The sequence below is a fragment of the Oryza sativa genome, chromosome 7, assembly GCF_034140825.1.
Source record: "Oryza sativa Japonica Group chromosome 7, ASM3414082v1".
Lineage (NCBI taxonomy): Eukaryota > Viridiplantae > Streptophyta > Magnoliopsida > Poales > Poaceae > Oryza > Oryza sativa.
Window position 1 is genome coordinate 1126665 of NC_089041.1, and position 22881 is coordinate 1149545.

At 43.8% G+C, this 22881-nt stretch overlaps 3 protein-coding genes across 5 annotated transcripts; 2 read left to right on the forward strand and 1 right to left on the reverse strand.

Moving 5' to 3' along the window:
* Window positions 1–1289: 1289 nt before the first annotated feature.
* Window positions 1290–6933, reverse strand: LOC4342285 (receptor kinase-like protein Xa21). 3 transcript variants are annotated; one of them, XM_066312799.1, is made up of 3 exons: window positions 5446–6933; window positions 2065–5017; window positions 1290–1967 (listed from the first exon to the last, which is right to left on the reverse strand). In XM_066312799.1, exons 2-3 carry the CDS (start codon window positions 4748–4750, stop codon window positions 1600–1602), a joined length of 3054 nt encoding a protein of 1017 aa, XP_066168896.1. In that variant the 5' UTR covers window positions 4751–5017; window positions 5446–6933; the 3' UTR covers window positions 1290–1599. The 3 variants fall into 3 exon arrangements, with proteins under 3 accessions (XP_066168896.1, XP_066168897.1, XP_015645195.1); XM_066312800.1 differs by lacking the exon at window positions 5446–6933 and adding an exon at window positions 5128–5422; XM_015789709.3 differs by lacking the exon at window positions 5446–6933 and having other exon boundaries at window positions 2065–5422.
* Window positions 6934–11984: 5051 nt separating this feature from the next.
* LOC4342286 (uncharacterized) lies at window positions 11985–15097 on the forward strand. Its single transcript, XM_015790199.3, has 2 exons — window positions 11985–12191; window positions 13256–15097. The coding sequence occupies exons 1-2, from the start codon at window positions 12123–12125 to the stop codon at window positions 14810–14812; spliced, it is 1626 nt and encodes a 541-aa protein (XP_015645685.1). The 5' UTR covers window positions 11985–12122; the 3' UTR covers window positions 14813–15097.
* Window positions 15098–17411: 2314 nt separating this feature from the next.
* Window positions 17412–20941, forward strand: LOC107281522 (uncharacterized). Its single transcript, XM_015790141.3, has 2 exons — window positions 17412–17555; window positions 17653–20941. Exon 2 carries the CDS (start codon window positions 17681–17683, stop codon window positions 18887–18889), a length of 1209 nt encoding a protein of 402 aa, XP_015645627.1. The 5' UTR covers window positions 17412–17555; window positions 17653–17680; the 3' UTR covers window positions 18890–20941.
* The last annotated feature ends 1940 nt before the right edge of the window (window positions 20942–22881 follow it).

The window sequence follows — 22881 nt, forward strand, 5'->3', positions numbered from 1 at the left end:
GCTACATAAAAATGAAAACTGAAAATGTCACCTAGTGGTCTGCTCTTTCTTGACCTCTGTAACTGCTTCTCCTTCTAATATATCCGGCAGAGCTCCTGCCGTCTTTTGCTTCAAAAAAAAAATGTGTGCTACATATACTTCTGTTGTTGGTCCAACCCAGAACTTATGTTGGTAAATAGTGATAAGATGATGTTCATTGTCTGGAAGTCTAATGTACAGCCGTGCTCATCAGATGTGTCATATTTTATTTGAATTTACATCTGTGTACCATGATAGGAGGCGCATGCTTTTCCCCCCTGGAAATTCTTAGTTTGACAGTGGTATCCTCTGGGTGGTTTAAAATTCAGGTTATATGTATTTATGATGATTTTGAAATGTAACAAAAAAAAACATGCTATATTTCTTCTACTTCATCGTGTACTGAGACACAGAAACAAAGGAAACACACAAAAAGCAGCAAGTAGGAGAAAAAGCTGATTGGTGGGTGGACATGCCAAGCCAACAGATGACTCCGAAAGGGAACAATTCTAATCCGTCAAACAGACAGGTTTTCCATTACAGCTGTTCAAAAGAATTCCAAAATTTTTGTACTTAGTCCAGTTGCTAAGCTTGACCTTGTCTTCTGACTGATTTTTTTTTTTTGACTCAAAAAGGTAGAGAGACTCTACCTTATATCAGTATTCTGACTGATTAGTCTTTCTTTTTATTTTTTTTAGAGAAGGATATTTTTTATCTGGCCTCTACATCCAACCAGATATATGCAACCTTTTAAAATTAGAAACTTAGTCTATCAAATAGGGAACTTAGCTCTCAAATAACCTAATCTGAAATTCGCTCCTATAAAGATTTAAACTCAGGACCTTGTGGTGCTACTCAGGTCATTGCAATCACTAGGTTACATACCCTTTCACAACTAACCGATTAATCTGTCATAGAGAGTAATCAATCAGTTTATCAACGGAATGTAATATTTTTTACTTTTCTTTTGCTCAGTTGATTCAGTTTATATTTGACGGATCCTTCCAAAGACAAAAACTTGCCATTTTTTTCTTAAACTACTACAGCATTTTTATTTTTATTTTTTGAGAACTGGCAAGCAATTTGTTGGCCTGAAACATAGATATTACTCAAAAGTTGGTTTAGTTACAGACTATTTGGAGAAATACATTGCAGTAACTGTCCAATTGACATTGTGAAGATACTGAACCTCCCTCTAACCCTCTTCACCAGTCACAATTGCAGTTTGTTTAGAGCACTATTTTCAACCAGCTTGGTGAGGTGAGTACATTTTGCTTTTTCGCAGGCTGGCGTATGCCAGCCAAAGTTTATTAAGATTTTTCGGCAAGAGAGTTACAAGCTACAGAGATTACATTTTTTTTTTGAATCAAGCTACAGAGATTACATTCTACACCAAACTCCTCCAAAACAGGCTACAGCAGCTACGGGGAGACTGCCCGCGTCTACAGATGAGTAAATTTTGTACTTGCATTGCCCTTATAATCAAATGTATGGATAACAAAAGACAGTTACTTGTAAATGCCACCTGCCATTTTATACACTGTGGTACGCGCACTAATGAAGTGTATAGTATACTTAGCTCTACATTCCAGATATATACGATATGTTGATCACTTGCAGCTTTGTTGCTGCCTCTCTCATGTTCATTCGTTCACTGGGATTCTGGCGTGTGCAGGAAAGTGCCACTCCAAGCATGTCCAACAGCAACTGGTATGCTGCCTTCTCTTCGTCCAACATCGCTGGAGCAAGCTCCTTGAGATCTTTTCGGAGGTAAGTATCAATGATATGATCTATCACATCTGGATAGTTCCTCTCGACGAAACTGACGATGCTAAGTCCATTGCAGAACAGAGGATCAGTAGGCCTTTTCCCTGTTAGCAACTCCAATAGTACTACGCCAAAGCTGTATACATCTCCAGAGGTTGAGAGGAATCCTCCTCCAGCATATTCTGAGTTCATGTGAAATGTGCAAGGTAAGGTAAGAGTTCATGTAAATAATCAGTTGTCTGTCACATAAGTGACAAAGTTACAGCTAGAGAAACATACCTGGGGCAATATACCCTATAGTTCCTTTCAAACCGATCGAACAGATTGAGCTCGAATCTCCAACGGCAGGTGACTTGGATTTGAGGTAGAAATGTGCTATGCCAAAATCTCCCAAATGAGCAGTCATATCATCATCTAGGAGGACATTACTTGGCTTTAGATCACAGTGTATTATAGGATTCTCACAGTCATGGTGTAAATATTGCAATGCATCTGCTATGTCAACAGCTATTTTTATTCTTTGGGACAGGCTCAGTTGATTTGAAGCATTTGTACCACTTGCGGGGTGCAGCCAAGTATCCAAGTTGCCATTGGGCATGAACTTATACACTAGAGCCTTGAAATCATTGCCTACATTATCAATTGTTGAGCATGAAGTTAGAACTGGAAGTAGATTCCGGTGCCGAATGCTCCTCAAAGCTTTGCATTCTGTCATGAAACTTCTATCTGCACCTTGCATATCAAGATGAAAAACTTTCACAGCGACAACCATGTTTTCTTGGGTTAGCGTTCCTTTGTACACTGAACCGTAGCTTCCTCTCCCAATCAGATTACTTTCTGCGAAGTTCTCTGTAGCTTGAGCTAGATCTTTAAAAGAAACTATAGCAAACTGATCACTAGAAGGCAGCAATGGTAACTGCTTTCTGAACATCTTCTTTCTGAAAATTGCAAGGTAGGCCAGAAATATGAGACATAAAATGCCTAATGTAGGGACCAATACCTTGACCAAAAAATGTCGTCGTCCAGTTTTACTTTTATAAACAGTGGGGCATGAAGGCATATGTAACTCCAGTACTCCTCCACAAAGCTGTCGGTTGCCTTCAAGTGAGATGGCCGTAGCATTTCTGAATACCCCATCTGTTGGCACTTGACCTTCAAGATGATTATCTGATAAATCCAACTGGGTGAGAAACTGTAGTTTGCTTAGAGCAATTGGGATAGATCCTGTCAAATTGTTATGTGAAAGATTGAACAAAGTTAGGATGCTAAGGTTTCCCAAAGATGTGGGAATGCTTCCTGAGAGGAAGTTTTGCCCCATGTTGATGGTTTCTAATTGCTGACATGTGCCCAAAGTAGGAGGAATTTCCCCAGTAAGGTTATTTGATGAAAGATCAAGATAGCTAAGCTGTTGAAGGCTACTTAAAGAAGGGATCAGGCCTTGCAAATTATTGTGGGATAATCCACATTGGACAATTGTGGGTACTGTGAAGACCTCTTTAGGTATGTTGCCTTCAAGATTGTTATAACTGAGGTCTAACTTTGAGAGCTGTCGAAGTTTTCCTAGGCTGGATGGTATGAGACCATGGAATTGATTGTTTGAAAGAAACAATTCTGACATCTGGGAGGTGTTGCCAATGGCATCTGGAATGTTCCCAGTGAAGTTGTTGCTGTCTAGGTATAAAGCCTGTAAATTTACCATGCTTCCAATCCACCCTTCAATCGGACCAGTAAAACTGTTGAAATCCAATCCAAACTTAGTTAACCTATGAAGATTTCCTATGCTCGAGGGCACTAACCCTGAAAGCATGTTGTTACTCAACACAAGGTTGTCCATGCTAGAGGAGAGGTTGCCAACAGAATTCGGCAGGACACCTTGCAGTAGATTTTGGTGCAGTGAGAGCATCTTAAGACGCGTGCAGTTGCTCAATGCATCTAGGAATTCCCATCCCCAACTGTCTCTTGCTTCAAGATTGTTCATGTCAAGACCAAGCTTTTCGATCTTCCGGAGTTTACCAAGAGAAGGAGGGATTCGGCCAGTAAACCCTTGGTTATATGATAGGTCTAGCCACTGCAGTTCAGTTGCATTGCCCAATGAATCAGGGATATGACCTCCCAACATGTTACCACCCAAGTAAAGTTGCTGAAGGTTAGGAATGAAGTTGCCAAGGTCAGATGGCAATGGACCATGCAGCATATTAAGTGGTAGTGCTATTTCTTGGATGTGTGACAGATTGAAGAGCACCTCCGGGATCCTGCCTGACAGCCGATTTCCACCTAGCAACAAGTAGGACATGTTGGACAGCTTCCCAAGCTCCTCAGGAATGGATCCCTCGAGCATGTTGCCTTGAAGAATGACAGTATTGAGCGAAGTGATGTTCCCTATTTCTGGTGGGATGATCCCAGTGAGGTTGTTGGAGTGAAGCCGCATATTTCGCAGGTTGGAGAGGAGGGCTATGTTGGGAGTGATATCACCAACTAGATGGTTCCTTGAAACGTCCAACGTCCTCAATCTGGTGCAGTTTATGAGTGCCTCCGGAATAATACCCTGCAACGAGTTGCCACTCAGGTCAAGAAACACCAGCTTCCGCAGGTTGCCAAGCTGAGGTGGCACTCGGCCGGAGAGCAAGTTGTCGGGGAGGCTCAGAGAAGTGAGGTACGACATGTTTCCAAGGGAATGGGAGATCTGCCCGGTCAATGTTTGCCCAACGAGGTCCAGTGCCACGACGCGATGCGCCCGCTGGTCGCATGTGACGCCCTTCCACCGGCACAAGTGTGTGTTGGTGTTCCACGAGCTCATGGCTCCGAAAGGATCGTTCGTGATCGCTCGCTTGAAATCTAGGAGCGAGGCCAAGTCCGTGCCATTGACGTCCCCATCTTGCGTTGATGCGCCGCCCTTGATGCCTCCAGCTCCATATGACAGTAATAACAACACCAAGGTGCACGGTATAAACATACCCAGTTCCATGTGCTGCTTGCTTGTACCCTTATGAGGGATCTTTGCTAGCTGAAAGAACTAAGGGCCTGTTCACTTTGCTGCCAAAAAAAACCTTACCAAATTTTGGCATTGCCAAAATTTTGGCAACTATGCCAAAATTTTGGTAACTTGCCAAAATTTTGGCAGGATTTCTTATATAGTTACCAAAATTTGGCAGCAAACTAAATGTAGCTAATTTTTTTTGGCAACTTTACCAAAATTTGGTAAGGTTGAAAATGGCACCAAAGTGAACAGGCCCTAAAAGAGGATGCCATCAGTATGTGGGACAAACATGTTTCCTGGAGAGAAAAAAGTGAGTGAAAAATAGCATATTTTGGGACAAATTGGCATGAAGCTGGACTACATACGGTGCAATGACAGTTGAAGTCGATTGCTATTTCACTGCAAAACGAGCTGCTTGTTATCTGTCTATTATGAAAGAAAAAAAAAGAAGAAGAAAGAAAGGCGAACTATCATCCCAGAAAGGCAGGCGATCGAGCTATCATCTTGGAAAGACGAAGAGGAAGTGTAAGTAAAAATAGCACTTAATTCTACCCAAGTGTTTATCAATTGTTCGCACGATAGTCATGCTAGCATCCAATAAGTAAAGATTGACATAAGACCAACGAATTGTATGGCATGAAACACGAAGAGAGCAAAGGCGGGGGGGGGGGGGGGGGGGGCACCTTGTTACGTCGGTGTTACTGATCAGACGAAAAGTGTTGCTAAGAAAAATTGAAGGTTCGGAGTGTCCCGAGAAGGGCTTAAATGGGAGAAATTTACGGCATATCTCCATCCATATCGTTTTCACCTGCCATGAATTTTCCACATTTTGCCAATCCAGTCCTTCACGTATAGGAAAATTGCAGCTAGTTTCATGATTCAAAGCCTGAAAAACTGATGAATCGGCATCACATCTCCATCCAGATCGTTTTCATCTGCCACGGCCTTTTTGACATTTTCCCAGTGACGCGTTGCCCAGGCGACAACGAGTGGCCTTGCATCGGATACCATTCATGTAGACTCTTATGCACAGCGTGGTGGAGAAGACGAACGAGGAATGACCTCGCATGATGTCAGCACCCCTTGTACAAGGAACGGGTGCTCCATAGGGAAGAAAAAAGCAGTGGTCCACAGCACTTGGATCTGCAAGGTGGAGCAATGCCGACCGCCTGAAGTTGAGGGCCACCTCGCCATGGATCTGACTGAGGTCGAGCTGCCACAGTCCATGGACCATAGTTGCCGCCGGCGGCCTGGAGCGACGAGCACGCCATCCGGTGGATCGGAGGCAGGCTGGGAGGAGTAGCCAACTAGGGGAGGCGGAGATGGGAAGTGCGGCCGTCGGCCGGAAGCGAGGAAGAGAGTCGGCAATGGTGGGGGGAATTGGGCATTGGGGACGGATACTACGGCCGGTGAGCATCTCCAACAGTCCCTCCAAATTAGACTCTCTAAACACCCACATAGCCAACTCTCTATCTGATTTAGCAAGTCAAACTCCTTACCTACTTCAACAGCCTCTCCATCTACGCTCTCCATTTTAACTCTATGACAGAGGGTCCCATATGTCAGCCACCTTACCCTTCTTCTTCACCCCTCCTCTCTACCTTTTCTTTTCTTCTCCCCTCTCTCTCCACTCACTCCACACCATCGGAGACAACGTGGGGGCAACGGCGGGCGGCGTGGATTCGGGGAGACGGCGTAGACGACGGCGGTGGCAGCGGCTTGCGACGACGACCTCGGCAACGGTGGCCTCGACGATGACCCAGGGGTGCGGAGGCCGTGTGGCCCCCGAATCCATGCCGCCGCCGTCGCTCGTCGCCGCCGAGCTCTCGCTGCTCCTCTCTCTCTCCGCCGTTGCCGGCGTGCTAGGTCGCCCGTCGCTGCCGCTTGGGACGCCACCACCCCCTCGGAACCGAGCTCGCGCCGCTCCTCTCTCTCTCCGCCGTCGCCGCCGCTCGGGACGCCGCCACCCGCTCGGAACCGAGCTCCCGCCACTCCTCTCTCTCTCTCTCTCTCTCCACTGTCACCGCCGCTCGGGACGTCGCCTCGCCTCGGCGCCGCCCTCACCGGCTTCGCCGCGACGCCGCTGTCCTTGTCCACCCCTTCGCCGAGCCTGTCGACCACCGGAGCACCCTCCCCCTCGTCGACCCCGAACCCCTTTTTCTTGGATGCGGCTCCACCATCGGCTCTGAAGTCTGAACAGAGGAAAATACTACTCCCTCCGTTTCGAAATGTTTGACGCCGTTGACTTTTTAGCACATGTTTGACCGTTCGTCTTATTCAAAAAATTTAAGTAATTATTAAATCTTTTCCTATCATTTGATTCATTGTTAAATATATTTTTATGTAGGCACATAATTTTACATATTTCACAAAAGTTTTTGAATAAGACGAACGGTCAAACATGTGCTAAAAAGTCAACGGTGTCAAACATTTTGAAACGGAGGGAGTAGTACAGAAGGTGGTGGGACCCACATATAGCAAGTGAATGGTAAGGGGAGTAGGTTGGCCAAGTTTGGCTAGTGAGGAAAGGAACTTGGTCATCCGGATGGCTTGGAGAGTGGGATAGAGAGACTCTTGGAGTGCGATTTTTGTTCAAAATAGCTAAATTTTGGTTTGGAGAGTGGAATGAAGATGCTATTGGAGATGCTTTAATGGGTTTCCCTCTTCCTCTGTCCCTGTCATCTAGCATCAATAGATAACCCTTTCGTCTATATGAATCTATCTATTATATATCATCCATAGAAAAAGAAGCCAACATGTTCGCTCTCAAGGCCTAAAAATTCTCACATTAATCGGAGAAAAAATAAGCAGAGTTCATATAAAAATACAATTTAGAAATAGCTGAAATTCGTAATTAAAAAATAAGGATTATTAGAAGAGGAGACTAGAGTCCATATAGAAATACAATTCAGATATAGTTGAAATTCAGAATTAAGAAATAAGAAATATTAGAAGAGGAGACTAGAGTCCATATAGAAATACAATTTAGACATAGTTGAAATTCGGAATTAAAAAATAAGGAATATTAGAAGAGGTGACTAGAGTCCATATAGAAATACAATTAGAAAATAACTGAAATTTGGAATTAAAAATAAGGAATATAAGAAGTAGAGCATAAAGAAATACAATTAGGAAATAATAGAAATTCGGAATTAAAAAATAAGGAATATTAGAAGTAGAGTATAGAGTTCATATAGGAATTTAAAACTAACTAAAATTTGGAATAAACATAATAAAATTAAAATTAAAAGTAGAGTTTAGAGTCCGTATAAAAATATAATTCACAAATAACTAAAATTCGAAATTAAGAAAAACATGGGAAGAAGAGTTTAAAGTCAATATAGGAATACAATTTAGAAGTGACTGAAATTCGAAATTAAAAATTAAAGAATATTGAAATATGAGTTTAGAGTCCACATAGAAATACAATTAGAAATAATAAAAATTCAGAAATAAAAATAAATAATATTGGAAGAAGAGGAGTCTATATAGAAATACAATTTACAGAAAATTCGGAATTAAAAAAAAGAAATATTAAAAGACGAGTCTAGAGTCCATATAGGAATATATATAATTTACAAATAATTAAAATTTGATATTAAAAATAATTAATAACTAACACGTATATAAAATATAATATGAATATTACACATTAGTAGTTTTGTAAAGTTATTGCAAAATTTAAAATTATGTTGTCATTTTAATATATTTGAATAATATAATGAGAAAACATATATGCTATTATATGAGAGAAAATATAATGATGCTAGCCGCGCAATCTGCGCGGGCCACCATGCTAGTTTATATTATTCCATTCCAATTTCTTCCCGAAACTTTCCAAGAAAAATCCTGAATTGGATCCGAAATTTCCAAGAAAAAGTACGAATTACCACCCCCGCGAACTATTACGGTAGTATGATTTATCCCCCTAAACTATAATACCGGACATTTAGCATCCCAAACTCTTCAAACCGGATAAATTACCACCCTAACTTGATTCGAAGCGGTTTTCAGCCTACGTGGCGATACAGTCAGAAAAAACAAATAAAAACTCCTTCTCTGCCCCCCCTCTCTCTCTCTTGGTGAACAGAGGAGGTGGCTGGTGGGCAAGGGCGAGGAGCCGTGGCCGGGGCGGGCGGCAAGCGGTGGGTGAGGGCGAAGGCGGCTGCGTGTGACGGGCGGCGACGGAGGAGGCTGCGGGCAACGGGCGACGGGAGAGGAGCCGAGGCCGTCGTCTGTCCTGCTGCTTCCGCCGCATCCCGATGAGCACCTGTCCCCCACGCACGCCCTCCTCATCTCGCGCTGCCGCCTCCTTGTCCTGCGACGACGACGCCCAACAAATCCGGCTCTCTCCCAGAGTTCACCGCTCCCGCCTCCGTTTCCCACGCCCAAACTAGATTATAATTACGTTTTTTTTTAAAAAAAAAAGATGAATAGTAAAATATGTATCCAAAAGTTAACGGTGCCATCTATTAAAAAACTTGGTTCAGTTGAAGAGTATTTGGAGAAATACAGACGGTGTGCAGAGCAGATTCTGGTACAGTTGCTACTTATAGACTTTTCACTGTTAAATTGACATTTTTCAGATAGTGAATAGAAATCCGGACTCCATTTATACGAATTGACATCTCCAACTGACATTGAGAAGGAGCTGAAACTCCTCCTTCGGCACACAATTGTTTCGCTCTTCACCACTCCAAGTCAAGCTGCAGTATATTGAAAGCACTAGTTTCAAGTTTCAACCAGCTTGGTGAGTTGAGTAACATTTTGCCATTTTGGACACAAGCACAAGATTATTTTTTGCATTACGGACTTGTTCACTTCGCCGCCAATCTCAACCCTCACAATATTTGATAGTATCAATTTTTTGGTAGGATAACAAACTAAACAAATCTTGACATTGCCACTTCACCAAAATTTAGCATTTTCGAAAGTTTCTCCTAATACAAACACTATCAAATTTTGGCAGGACCACAAACTGAATACATCCAACGTTACCAAAATCTGGTAACGTCAAAGTGTGCCAAAATTTAGCAAGGCTAATTTTGGCGAAAAACCCTGCATTACATTTAGGGATGCAAGCGGTGCAACCCACGAACCTACTTATATGTTAAATAAAGGGTAATCCGCAGGTTTTCGCGTCATGACTCGGCTTTGCCGCGTCGTAGAGAAGCAAGTGGATCAACCCATAAACCTATTTATATATCAAATTATTAGGTAATCCACAAGTCAACCCGCGGGTTATTCACTCATTTTACCTATAAGCAGGTTCGCGGGTTGGACCGCTTGCATCCCTGGGTTGCATTGCTCTGATGATTAAATGTGCGGGCCGAGTTGAACTAGTGTGGGCCTTACTTGGGCTCGGCCTTGTTTTTCACTGCAACTGGGCTGCACAAGCACAACCCGACCACCACCACCTCACCCACCGCCATGGCCTCCGCCCTCCGCCCTCCGCCGCCGGGGACTCAGCTGGTGACTTAGCTAAGGCAAGTCACAGCGTGACATACGATGCATCTCGCCCGTTCAAAACGAATCCAACGAAGGTAGCGCTTGGACCCGCACGCAGGCAAAAAAAATCCCCGTTTCAGCCTAACAGGAAGCCCGCACGCGCTTAGCCTCGCCCTCAAGTCCGCGTACGCCGGCGCTTCACCTCGCCCTCGTCCGGCGCCGCCGCGACCGGGGGAGGCGCCAGGCCGCCCTGCCCTGCCGCCGCGACCGGGGGCGCATGGAGGCGGCCAGCCGCCGGGCCTGACAGAGCGGTGGTGCAGGCGGGCGGCCCACAGCCCGAGCCCGGCGTGTGGAGGAGGTCGTGCTGCTCCTGCGGCGCCGCACGTCCCGATTTCGGCGGCCTCAACTCCACGATGGATATCAGATCGCTCAAAGCAACAGCCCCATTCTGGCATTCTCATTTCATTCACAAAATTGCTCTCTTTGGATTTTGTCAACCAAAACACAATCCATCCCTATCGTATCAAGAAATGAAGGAGACATACGGGCTTGTTTGCAACACATGAATTCGTACTAGGAATTTTGCAGGAATCTCGCATAAAAACAGCTCCAAAGATGTCCTACCCACTATTGATCAGGGCGACCATGCACAGGAACTACTGACCATGAAATTTCACGATAGCACTACAGCAACGACGGCACTCCATTCAGCATCTTCAGAGAGAGAGATTCAGAGCAACATTGCTGCATAGGACAACTGATCATAACAAGACATGGAACCTCCCACCTAGCATGAACTAAAAATTTACAGCAGAGATAGCGAAAAGGAGGAAATGGCAGCACAACTCATGTCCAGTATAAACCAGACAATACTATAAGTCCATTCCAGACTTTAAACCTGAACAAATCATGGACCTGGGCAACATCTCAAACATCTCAAAATTTTTTAGAAAACATCGTCAGAAGTTACTGATTTATTCATTCATTCATTCAAATTACAGCATATATGAGTCATACAACCAAATCAATCTCAATCAAGATTACAGAATCAATTTGCTTCTAATCTCACAAAGCCAAACAATAACAATTCACTTTCAATCAGGACTCTGCATCATCCCAGACGGCAGGGCATTTCCACAAACACCTCGCGGGCACAGGAAAAGGTGCGTCGTTCTCCACAAACTCAACCAGCAGTGACTCCTACCCTGGACGAAGCCGGGCGGCGGTGTCACCTCTCGCCGGCGACGAAGTGGGCGGCCGACTGGTGCGGGCTCTGGATGCGGGCTCGGACGCTGAAATCCATCGTGGAGTTGAGGCCGCCGAAATCGGGACGTGCGGCGCGGCAGGAGCAGCGCGGCCTCCTCCACGCGCCGGGCTCGGGCTGCGCGGCTGCCCGCCTGCACCACCGCGCCGTCAGGCCCGGCGGCCGGCCGCCTCCACGCGCCCCCGGTCGCGGCGGCAGGGCAGGGCGGCCTGGTGCCTCTCCGGTCGCAGCGACGCGCCTCCCAGCTGACTCGTGGCGGTGGCCGGACGAGGGCGAGGTGAAGCGCCGGCGTACGCGGACCTGAGGGCGAGGCGAAGTTGAGTCCGTCTCAGGCTGCGCCGGTGTACGCGGACGAGGGCGAGGTTAAGCGCGTCCTGTGCGCGTGCGGGCTTCCTGTTAGGCCGAAACGGAGATTTTTTTTGCCTGCGTGCGGGACCAAGCGCCATCTCCATTGGATTCGTTTTGGACGGCCGAGATACATGGTATGTCACGCTGTGACTTGCCTTAGCTAAGTCACTGAAGCGGAGTCCCGCCGCCGGACGATCCGCGAGATGGCAGGCCGCGCCGGCGGCGCAAGGAGGTGAGGTCCGGCAATGGCGTTGCCTTGCGCGATCCACTGCCACTACTGTCTCCACGGGGCGCCACTATATGCGAGCGCGTCCCGGTGATGGAGGAGGCCTCGGTTTCCCCTCGGCGGCCGTGGCGCACCAGCTCAAGGTAAGGCTCGGTCTCCCTGCATATCATGTTTGTTGTGCGAGATCTATTCAACCGGTCAAGACTCAAGAGGAGTAGCCGCCGAAAGTGATTGCATTGATGATGATGATGATGATGATGATTTTTCCAAACAAAAAAAATGTTGCAGTGACGAGGATTCAATCAGCATTCAGAAGCATCCATCCTTGTTGGTTTGGTTGCCTTCAATCTTATCTTAATAACAAAATTTGCGTTTGGTCAGTGAAAGAGAGCATAAATCAACTGGAGAATCGTCCTCTGTTTTTTTTTTCTTTTGTTCCCTCTGTCTTCGTGCTGAACTTCTCTGGAACTTCTGTAATCGTTGCGTTTTCATTAAAAAAAACTGGAGAATCACATAGTTTTTGTTTTTTGTTTTTTGATAAAGAGAGGTCAAGCCCCTCCCGCTTTCATTAATGAAAACGATACGATTACAAGGTTCACAACAAAAGTTCAGGTTGCTACCCCCTAACAAACCCCTGTCAAACGCATCTCTGCTTACAAGTTCAGACACCAGACAGACTGGCAAAATGATCACCAAACATAGCACCACGCCTTACCATGGCTAAGAAGAACCCAAAAAAAACGCATTAAAAGACATCAGATTCTCCTAATGCTTCCAATTAGGAGAATCACATAGTATAATAGTTCCAATTAGGAGAATCACATAGTGTAATAGTAATTAAGGTGTTCTTCTCGAACCATATGTCAAGGGTTACCTAATGTCAAGGTGCTCTCATAATCTTAATAAGATTTGGTTGGCCTCTTCTTATGGCCAACCCGGCTAAAAAAAAGGTTATCTAACTTCCAATACAACCAACTTTGATTTACTCGATTTTTCTCCACTAAAGACATGGCATTCATGCTCAGGCTCAGCATTCATTCAATCTAGTTATCGTGTGCTGGGTACTCTCTGGTGCACCTCTCAGAAGGTTTCGGTTTACCGTTTTCACATACTTCAACGCATTATTAGTTTTCAGGAATTCACTTATCTATTTTTTGTTTTATTTGGGCATCCTGATCGATCTATTGATGTATCTTGCTCGGCGCAGATCAGGGAGAGATTATTGAAGATGGAAGAGGTGGTCGGTTCTGCTATCGTTCACGAGACGGTTAACAAGATCGTATCCGGGTTTATTGATAGGTGTGAGCGAAAATCAAGTGCACAGGATAACCTGGAGAGGCTGGAGATGGCACAAATCAAGTTGGACTTCGCATTGGAGACATCCAATAAGTGGCAGATCACTAGTGGCCCATTGCTACGTTGGCAGAAGAAGCTGAAGCGTGCTACTGAAGAGTGCGATGACACAATACGCATGTGCAGGCAGCGTGTCCAGGAAGAACAAGAGGCCGAACAAGTAGCAAGGAATTCCTTCTTTCCTAGGCGAATTGCGCATGCCACCAAGTCACTGATATCATCCATCTTCCATGGCAATATAGACGAGCCGAGTAGATCAGTTGTTCGAAGATTTGAGTGGTTTGCAGATGGAGCTAATGACTTTCTGAGATCTGTGGAGTATGGAGGCACACCACGTCATTACTTGTTCTTCGACCCTCTTATTGGGCATCTTCTTGCAGGTGAAACTCTAGAGTACATAGTGCAGGGAAACAGGCAGCTTTTGTTTTGGATACAACCCAATAACATAGCGGAGAGGGGAGTACAAGCTATGTTGTTATTTGTTTACAGTGATGGCACTGCATCTGAGGGTAACTTTATTTTGGGTATGCTGCTACAACTTTCGGAGAGTACAAACATAGTTGGCACTATAATTAAGGGCTTGCAGTTGTTTACCCCTCATTTCAAGTCTACAACTGAAAATGTTAGAAAGCAACTTACTCTGCTACCTACACAAGACTTCTCCTGGGTGCCACAGGCTCATTCAAACCATTGGTACAACATTCATAGTATAGCTATTGAATGGTTTCGCCCAAACCCACTGTGTTGCAAGCATCATGGTGCGAAGGTACGTGGCAGTGGAAACACGGACAAGATAGGATTACAAAACGTTTCTCTAGAACCAATTATTGAAGTGAGTTTGAAGTGCGAAGTTTCACTGCGTGGGTTTGGAGAATGCGGAACGATCGTCGAGGGCAAACCTTCTATCAAAGAAGTTCCGCACCTGAAAGTTAACATTATCTATATGCCGCATGGCTCTTCAGGAGACCTATTCCCAACAGTCGAGAGTTCTGTGGTAGAGGTGATTAATGCTAATGAGCAACATTGCTTGCACACAAACATTGCCTTACAACAAATGGAACAGATCATGCTGCCAAAGGCTGTAGATTGTTTTCATCAGAATGCAAAAGCTAGAGTGTACCAGATGCTTTGGAAGTCTAAACATGGCGGTGCATATCTTGAGGTTGTGAAGGCAACCATGAACATGACGAGCACACGGAGAACCATTCGAGGAGCCAAGAAAGCAAAGCTGCTGCGTGGAATGGATCAGAGAACGCAGAGGCGCACAGTTGTGACCTGTGACTTCATCTGTGACTTCCTTAACCTCTGGGCTGCTCATGCGCCTGTCCAGCTGCAGGGCTCTATCCTTGATTGGATTCAGAAAGAAAAGGAAACAGAGTTAGCATCTCCACTATTGCGTCTGAAATTTTAGATCATTTACAGAGACTGGTTAAGGAGACAGGGAGAATTAAGAAGAATGGAAATGTAATATTATAGGGTGAAAAGTGAATTGTAGGTAGTTAAATTTAGAAGTCCTTAGGAGTGTGTTGATCTGTAATGTGTGCTCCATGTCTCCATATGCTATTGTTTGTCCAGCTGATCACTTATGTTGGTGAATGGTGATAATATGATGTTCATACTCTATCAATCTAATGTACATCCTCACTCATTGGGCGTGACATATTTTATTTGAATTCGCATGCGTTTACCATGATTGAAGGTGATGACAAAATTTTGTACTTACCCTATTTCCTGCTATTTCATATTCCCATTCACTTTATTTTTTGTAAAAAAATTGTAATTTGCATATCAGTAATTTTCATACAGTGGTATCCTCGGGGCGGTTTACATTTCAGATTATATGTATTTAGGATGATTCCGAAATGAAACATTAAAACACATGCATATTTATTCTGACTTCATCGTCTACTGAAACACAGAAACAAAGGGAAACACAAAAAAGTTGCAAGAAGGAGAACAAGTTGATTGCTGGGTCTGTGAATGGGTGAGTGAGGAAGGTGGACATGTCAAGCCAAACAATTTTAATCATCAAGCAGACAAGCAGACAGGTATTCCCTTATTGTTTAAAATAATTTCAGTATTTTTACTTAGCCCAGTTGCAAAGCTTGAGGTTGGTTAAGCCCTGTGTTCCTTATTTCTTCTGACTGATTAGTCTGTGATTGAGAGTAATCAGTTTGTCACCAGAATGGCAGAATATATCGTTCAATCTTAAACTTTTGGTTAAGGCACAATTACAGTATATTCTAAGCACTAGTTTCAACCAGCTTGATGAGGTTGGTACATTTTGTACGGTAGATTATTGCATCGCATTCGCCGGGTCGGCACGCCGACCGTAGTATATTGAGAATTTGAAGAATGCACAGAGATGGCGAGGCTTCGCAGCCACCACCTATTTACAAGACGCCACACCACTATTGCATCGCATTCCTATGTTACTTAGTTGTACGGACAAAAGACAGTTCCTAGTAAATGCCATCTGCCATTTTATGTAATATGGTGTTCGCGTTAATTCGCTCCATCCCAGATACGCTCCATCCCAGATATGTACGACATTTTGCTCGCATTCAATTTCACTGCTGCTTGTCGCGACCTGTTCTGTGCAGTTTGGTTACTGTTCTTTTTTAAAAAAAAACTGCAGGTAATTTCATTACCCTGTTTTTTGAAAGAAAGCCTCAAACTTACTGAAAGAATCTTACACAACAGAAAAATAAAACTACCAGATCGGAAACATGGTAAACCACTGGGATCGTCAGCTTTCAGTGCCCTTTGCCCATCTCCAGGAAGGGAGAACAGAGAGTAAACCAGCCAAAAACACCCCCACACACCCATCTTCCCTAATACTCTCTCCGTCCCTAAATATTTGATGCCGTGACTTTTTTAAACATGTTTGATCGTTTGTCTTATTTAAAAACTTTTGTAAAATATATAAAACTATATGTATACATAAAAGTATATTTAACAATGAATCAAATGATAAGAAAAGAATTAATAAGTACTTAATTTTTTTAATAAGACGAACAGTCAAACATGTTTAAAAAGTTAACGGCGTTAAATATTTAGGGACGGAGGGCAGGGCATCTCCAGGCCAAAGCTGTGGCTGTGTTTAGATCCAAACTTTGAATCCAAACTTCCAACTTTTTCCATTACATCAACCTGTCATACACACACAACTTTTCAGTCACATCGTACCAATTTCAATCCAAACTTTCAACTTTGGAAGAAACTAGACACAGCCTGTACATCTTATCCATCAGCTTCTTAAAAACGTTGTCCAGCTCTAGCAGGGCGCAGTCTTTTCTTGTTTGGAGCACCCTCCAGCGCTGCATCAGGGCTATCGATCTGTACACAACCTGCAAAACAGATTTAGGCAATGGGTTACTGTTCTTTTTAGGGGAAAGATAAGTTCAGTGAGAATTGGCAAAAGATCTGTTCGACCACACAAGAGTCAAGACTAGTACCCGAAACTGATTGCAGTGACGAGTAGTTACTTTAAATTGTCCTAATTGCAGAGGCGTGGAGGATTTATCTTTGGCTAGCCTTGCAATGAGATTGGACGGTCATAGAGGGCAGTTTTCTTGCTTGACAAATCATACGGAGACTATGTTAATTAGAGTCTAAAAAGTGATGTGTTCTCACTTCTCACCTTGTGCTATGTTAATTAGACCATACATCCAACATGACCCACTTAACTTCTGAGAAAACACAATTTTGCTTTGCTAACCTTTTTCTCCACGAAGTCAGTCATGGACTTATTTCTTCTGACCAACTAGCTGTGATTGAGACCAATCAGTTTGTCACCAGAATCTATCTTTCAATCTTAGACTTTTATTTTCCTCAGTTAATTCATTTTATATTTGATGGATCCTTCCACAGAAGAAGATTTGTCTTTTTTTTCTTTTAATTATTTTGAAACGAGTATGGAAAGAAATTTTATCGGCCTGAACATATGTATTATTCCAAAGTTGGTTCAGTTACAGGGAGTATTTGGAGAAATACAGGCGGTATTGAGGGAAGACTTGTCATCCTGCTACCGGATGACAAGTCCCCCTGCCATTGTGAATCAATTGAATCCCCTCTTCACCACACAGATGTATGCTCTTCACAAGTCACAACCGCAGTATGTTTAAAGCATTAGTTTGAAGCAGCTTGGTGAGGTGAGTACATTTTGTTCTAAGTTCTTGTACACCTCTGTTTCTCTAGATCTGTCATGAACAGTTCTAACTAGACCTTTCGTTCCACTTTTACAAGCAGGAAGGGGTTTATCAACAAGAACATCCTGATGTCTGAAGTAGTTGTTTCCGCGGTAATCAGCGAGGCTGTGAGCAGGGTCTCCACCTTCTTCATCAACAAGCATAAACGGAAATTAAACGAGGAAGATGGCATGGAGAGGCTGGAGATGGCACGCATCAGAATGGAGGCAGCCCTGGAGATATCCAGCAGGTGGCCTCCGGTCACAGACGCCTCACTCCTGCGTTGGAGGAAGAAGCTGAAGCGCACATCTGATGAGTGCAGCCAAGTCATGGAAAGATGCAAGCGTCGTGCCATGGAAGATGATGAGATGGAGCAGGAGGTCAGGCAGTGCGCCTTCCCTAAACGGATCGCCCATGCCACAAGATCATTCTTATCATCTTTCACTGGACAGAAGAAAGTTGATAGCCTGATCACCACTTCAACCATTCAGAAGTTTGAAAGGCTCGCTGATGGTGCCAGCGAGTTCCTGAGATTCATGGAATTCGGTAGCATAGGCAGGAGGATCAACTACATGCTCGTTGATCCTCTTACCGGGCACCTTCTTGCAGGCAAAGCTCTACGGTATGAAATTTCTCAAGGAAATCAGCACTACCTAGCAGCATGGCCAATGAGTTTCGCAGAGCGAGGACTAGAAGCCGGGGTGTTGCTTTGGTACCAGAACCATGAGAGGCCGGAGAAGAACTTCATTTTCGGAATTCTACTACGTTTGGCAGCAAGCACGAACGTGACCGGGATTGTGGCCAGGTGCTTGGAGTTGTTACCACCCAATTTCAAGCCTGTTGCTGAAGCTGCAAAGCAGGAGCTCACTCAGGTGCACCATCGAGCCTTGTACTGCTTCCCCTTTGTTGATTCTACCGATCCAGAGTACTCGAGGAGGACCCACCATTCAGAGACTCACCATGCTCGCCCAAACTCCGCATGCTGCCAAGGACACAATCACCATGGTAGATACCCGGAGCCGGTGATCAAATTGGTCGTACGGCGGTATATCTCTGCATGGCAGAAGCCATCATCGTCTTCTTCATCATCATCATCATCTGGTCATGGCGATAGGAGGACACCCCTGCTGCAGCTAACGGCCGTGATCGGGCCGCACGCTTGGCTGGAGGAGCTGCCGCCCAGAGCCCGGAGCGTTGCTGTCGAAGCAATCGACGGGAGGGAAGAGCAAGCCGTGCACAGGAATGTTGGTGGAGGAGCTTCTGCTGCCCAACGCCATCGATCGCCTGTGCCGCCATGAGGCGGCGTACGATGGATCGTCGTCGTCGTCGTCCACGCATGAGGTGCTGTGGCAGTCCGGCCATGGTGTCGCCTACCTCTGCTTGAAGAAGATGGGAAGAGAGATGGCAGGGTGCAGGCGGACTCATTGGCCGTGTCATTGTGAAAGGTTGTGGCATCGCCGAGCTCAGCTCTGGTGCGGCGGCGGAAACGGCGCGGTGGCTGGTGGTGGCGGCGGCGGCGGGAGAACAAGAGGATGGAAGAGAAAGCGCCCACTCCGCGCAGCCATCGATCTATGAGAGCTATGTAAAAACCAAAACTGATAGTCAATAGGGGGAAGATTAATTTTGATCAATTCTAGTTTAAGCAGTGTTCCCATGTATATGATCTCATTTTTCAAGTTACCCAAAGGAGTGAAAGAAAAAATGGACTTCTTCAGGAGGAGGTTTTTGTGGCAGGAGGACCAAGGCATCAGAAAATATCATTTAGTGCAATGGCCCATTATTTGTTCACCTAGAGATCAAGGAGGTTTAGGTGTTCTGGACCTGGACATTATGAATAAGGCCTTGTTGGGGAAATGGATTTGGAATTTGGAAAACAAAGAAGGTTGGTGGCAGGAGATTCTTAGGGGGAAATATTTGAAAAATAAAACTATGTCTGAGGTAAACTTTAAACAGGGTAACTCTCATTTCTGGCATGGGTTGATGGAAGTAAAGGATGATTTTTTTAAATTTTGTTCAAAAAAAGTGGGGAATGGGAAAAGAACTTTGTTTTGGGAGGACAGCTGAATAGGTGGAAAACCCCTTAACATTCAGTTTCCAAATCTGTACAATATAGCTTTGACCAAACATGTGACAATTGCAAAGGTGAAAATGAAAGGCTTGCAATGCATCAAATTCAGAAGAGATCTAGAGGGAGATAAACTGAGAGATTGGGTGAGAATCAAAAACAGTCTGGAAAGTCTGAACTTACAGGATGACTCTGAAGATAAAATCTATTGGAATTTGACAAAGGATGGAATTTTTTCTGTGAAATCGTTTTACAAAGCCCTTAAAATGCATCAGGTGTCTTTCCCTCAAAAGAAAATATGGAAATTTAAGATTCCTCTGAAAATTAGAGTCTTTATTTGGCTGTTTGTTAAAAACAAAATTCTCACTAAGGAAAACTTGTATAAAAAAGGTTGGAGAAAGGGGAATGAAAAGTGTCAATTTTGTGATAAAAAAGAGGATATACAGCACTTGTTTTTTGAATGCCCTTTGGCCAAACTTCTCTGGAATATCATGTGTTGTGCTTTGGATATACTGCCTACTTTGAATCATCAGGATATTTTTGGACATTGGCTGGATAGACATGATAAAAACATGAAACACTTGATTGTGATTGGTTTAGCTGCAATCATTTGGACAATTTGGAAGTCCAAGAATAAAGCTTGTTTTGAAAATAAATTTCCAAGAGATCCTACTGATTTGGTCTTTATGGCTTGTTCCTGGGTGGATTCCTGGGCATCTTTGCAGAAGTTGGAAGCAAATCGAAGAAGACTGCAGTTGGGAGCCAGACTTATAAGACAGGTGGCAAGTGACATCTTCTGCTCAAGACATGGATGGAGACCTGGAATCTGGAGGATAGAAGGATGAAGATGTTATTAGTTTTTTGTGATCTGTTTTATCCTTTTGATGACCGAATGATGTTATTCGTGTTCAGCCATCGAGCCCTGTGAGGCATCTGGATAAGCTCTTTAGCTTTCTTTCCTCGTATTTGTTTTTGTTTCCCTGACTTTGTAAGGATATGCTCATTTCTAGTAAGAGAAATGGGGGCTCTCTGGCCCTAGTTCTAAAAAAAAAACAAAAACTGATAGGTATTGATTTGCAAAAAAAGAAATGCCAAAATTAGGGATTTCGATTGTAAATTTTGTAATCTCTATGAGTGACCTGATTGTGGTAGTGATCCAATGACAGACCTGATTGTAAATTTGTGGGTTGCTGACATCCGTTGCAAGTAGCCGGGTAGGGTCATGAATGTAAAGAGTAAATTGCATCGCCGGTACACGAATTTGTAAAATGCTTATTTTGGTGCATGAACTTGTCTGGTACGTGCGGAGAAAGATGAAAATGACACTACATGGCTAATCTTATTGATTTAGGGGCTGATTATGATACTATGTAAACATATACTCCCTCCATATTTTAATGTATGACGCTGTTGACTTTTTGACAAACGTTTGACCTTTCGTCTTATTCAAAAAATTTATGTAATTATCATTTATTTTATTGTGACTTGATTTATCATCAAATGTTTTTAAGCATGATATAAGTATTTTTATATTCGCATAAAAAGTTTGAATAAGACGAATAGTCAAACGTTGGTTAAAAAGTCAACGGCGTCATACATTAAAATACAGAGGGAGTATATAAGAAGGTTGTAATTAGATATACACCTCTTCAATAAAAAAATAGAATAGGATATAGTGATTGTAGAAAAAGATTTTTAAAAATACCAAGCAATGATATAAGGGTTAAAAATATATGAAATTCATCATGGATAAAGTAAGGATCAAATTATAAATATTGCATATCTTATGCATACTCACTACACGTATTCACATCACATCCTAATCAACATCGGTTTCGTATAATTAGCATTGCCAAGTTATTTTGATCCTCATTCGCAAGAATTAGACAAGTTCGTGTATTAAAACGAGCATTTTATAAATTTATATACTTAATTGCACCCACCTAATAAGTTTTGTGTACCACCAATACAAATTACTCAATGTAAAAAAAAAATAGCAAGGTTGGCCCTGCTATTACGTGGCTATCATCAAAATAAAATTATATTATAGTTCAAAATTATCTACAATATTTACTTATTTTTGACAAATAGAATAGCCAGCTCACCGGCTATACCTGTCATCGGTCATATCGTATTAGATATATGTAGGCATATCTTTTTTTTAAAGATAAAAAGAACTTATAAATCAGTGACACGTTATTATTGAGGAAAATAATAAATAAAGAAAGGAACTATAACAATAACAACTTTTTGCTCCAAGAGACTCTGTTCTACTCCAAAAAAATTAGAGGATTTTATATTAAAAAATAGTCATCTACCCTTTCGTTTTCAAGAAGGCCCACCAGCCGCTAGCACATCGCCCAAAACCGGCATGCCGCGAAGGACAAGAGCACCATGGTCAGAGCCATCAGGTGCATTCCTAAAGCCGGCCGGTGATTAAATTGTCCGTGCAACGACATATCTCGGTGCGACAATTATCTGGTCGGCAACGACGAGAGTAGTTGATTTTCTGAAAATTCCTTGGCATCTATGCTGCTGATGAAGGCGGTCTAAGTGACACATGCGTCGCCGGAGGAGTTGCTATCCCGAAACATGACCGTCGGCCGTCGCGGCTGTGGCGATAGATGGAAGGGAGGAGCAAGCCATGAACGAACATTGGGCTGTGCTGTTTGAGGTGGAGGAGTTCTTTCTACCAGTCATTGACTCGTTGTCGATCGCCAAAGCCACAACCACGATGCTGTGGATGGATCGTCGACGCACGAGGTATTCTGGAAGTCCCACTATGGCATCGCCTACCAACTTCTGCGTGGAAAAGATGGGTACCGAGATGGCAAAATGCAGGCCGATTTGAGATACAAGCGGGCCAACCCACGAGCTCGTTTAATTTATAGGCAAAATTTAGTGGGTAACTCGCGGGTTATCTATTAATTTAAACTATAAATGGATATATGGGTTGATCTATTTACATATCTAGATGTGGCAAGCGGGACCACGATATAAAAACCTACGGATTATCACATATTTGATCTATAAGTGAGCTCGCAAGTCGGCTTGCTTGTGTCCCTAGGCCGACTCAATGGCTGGTCTGATGGTAGACGACGGTGCCGCTTGCCTCCTGTGCTCCAATGTGACGGCCGGTGGTGTTAGAAGGGGGCGTGCATCCACCCATGTATTGACATGCGTGTCTACCATACTTTTTGGGTAGAGCAAAGTTAGCTAGCTATG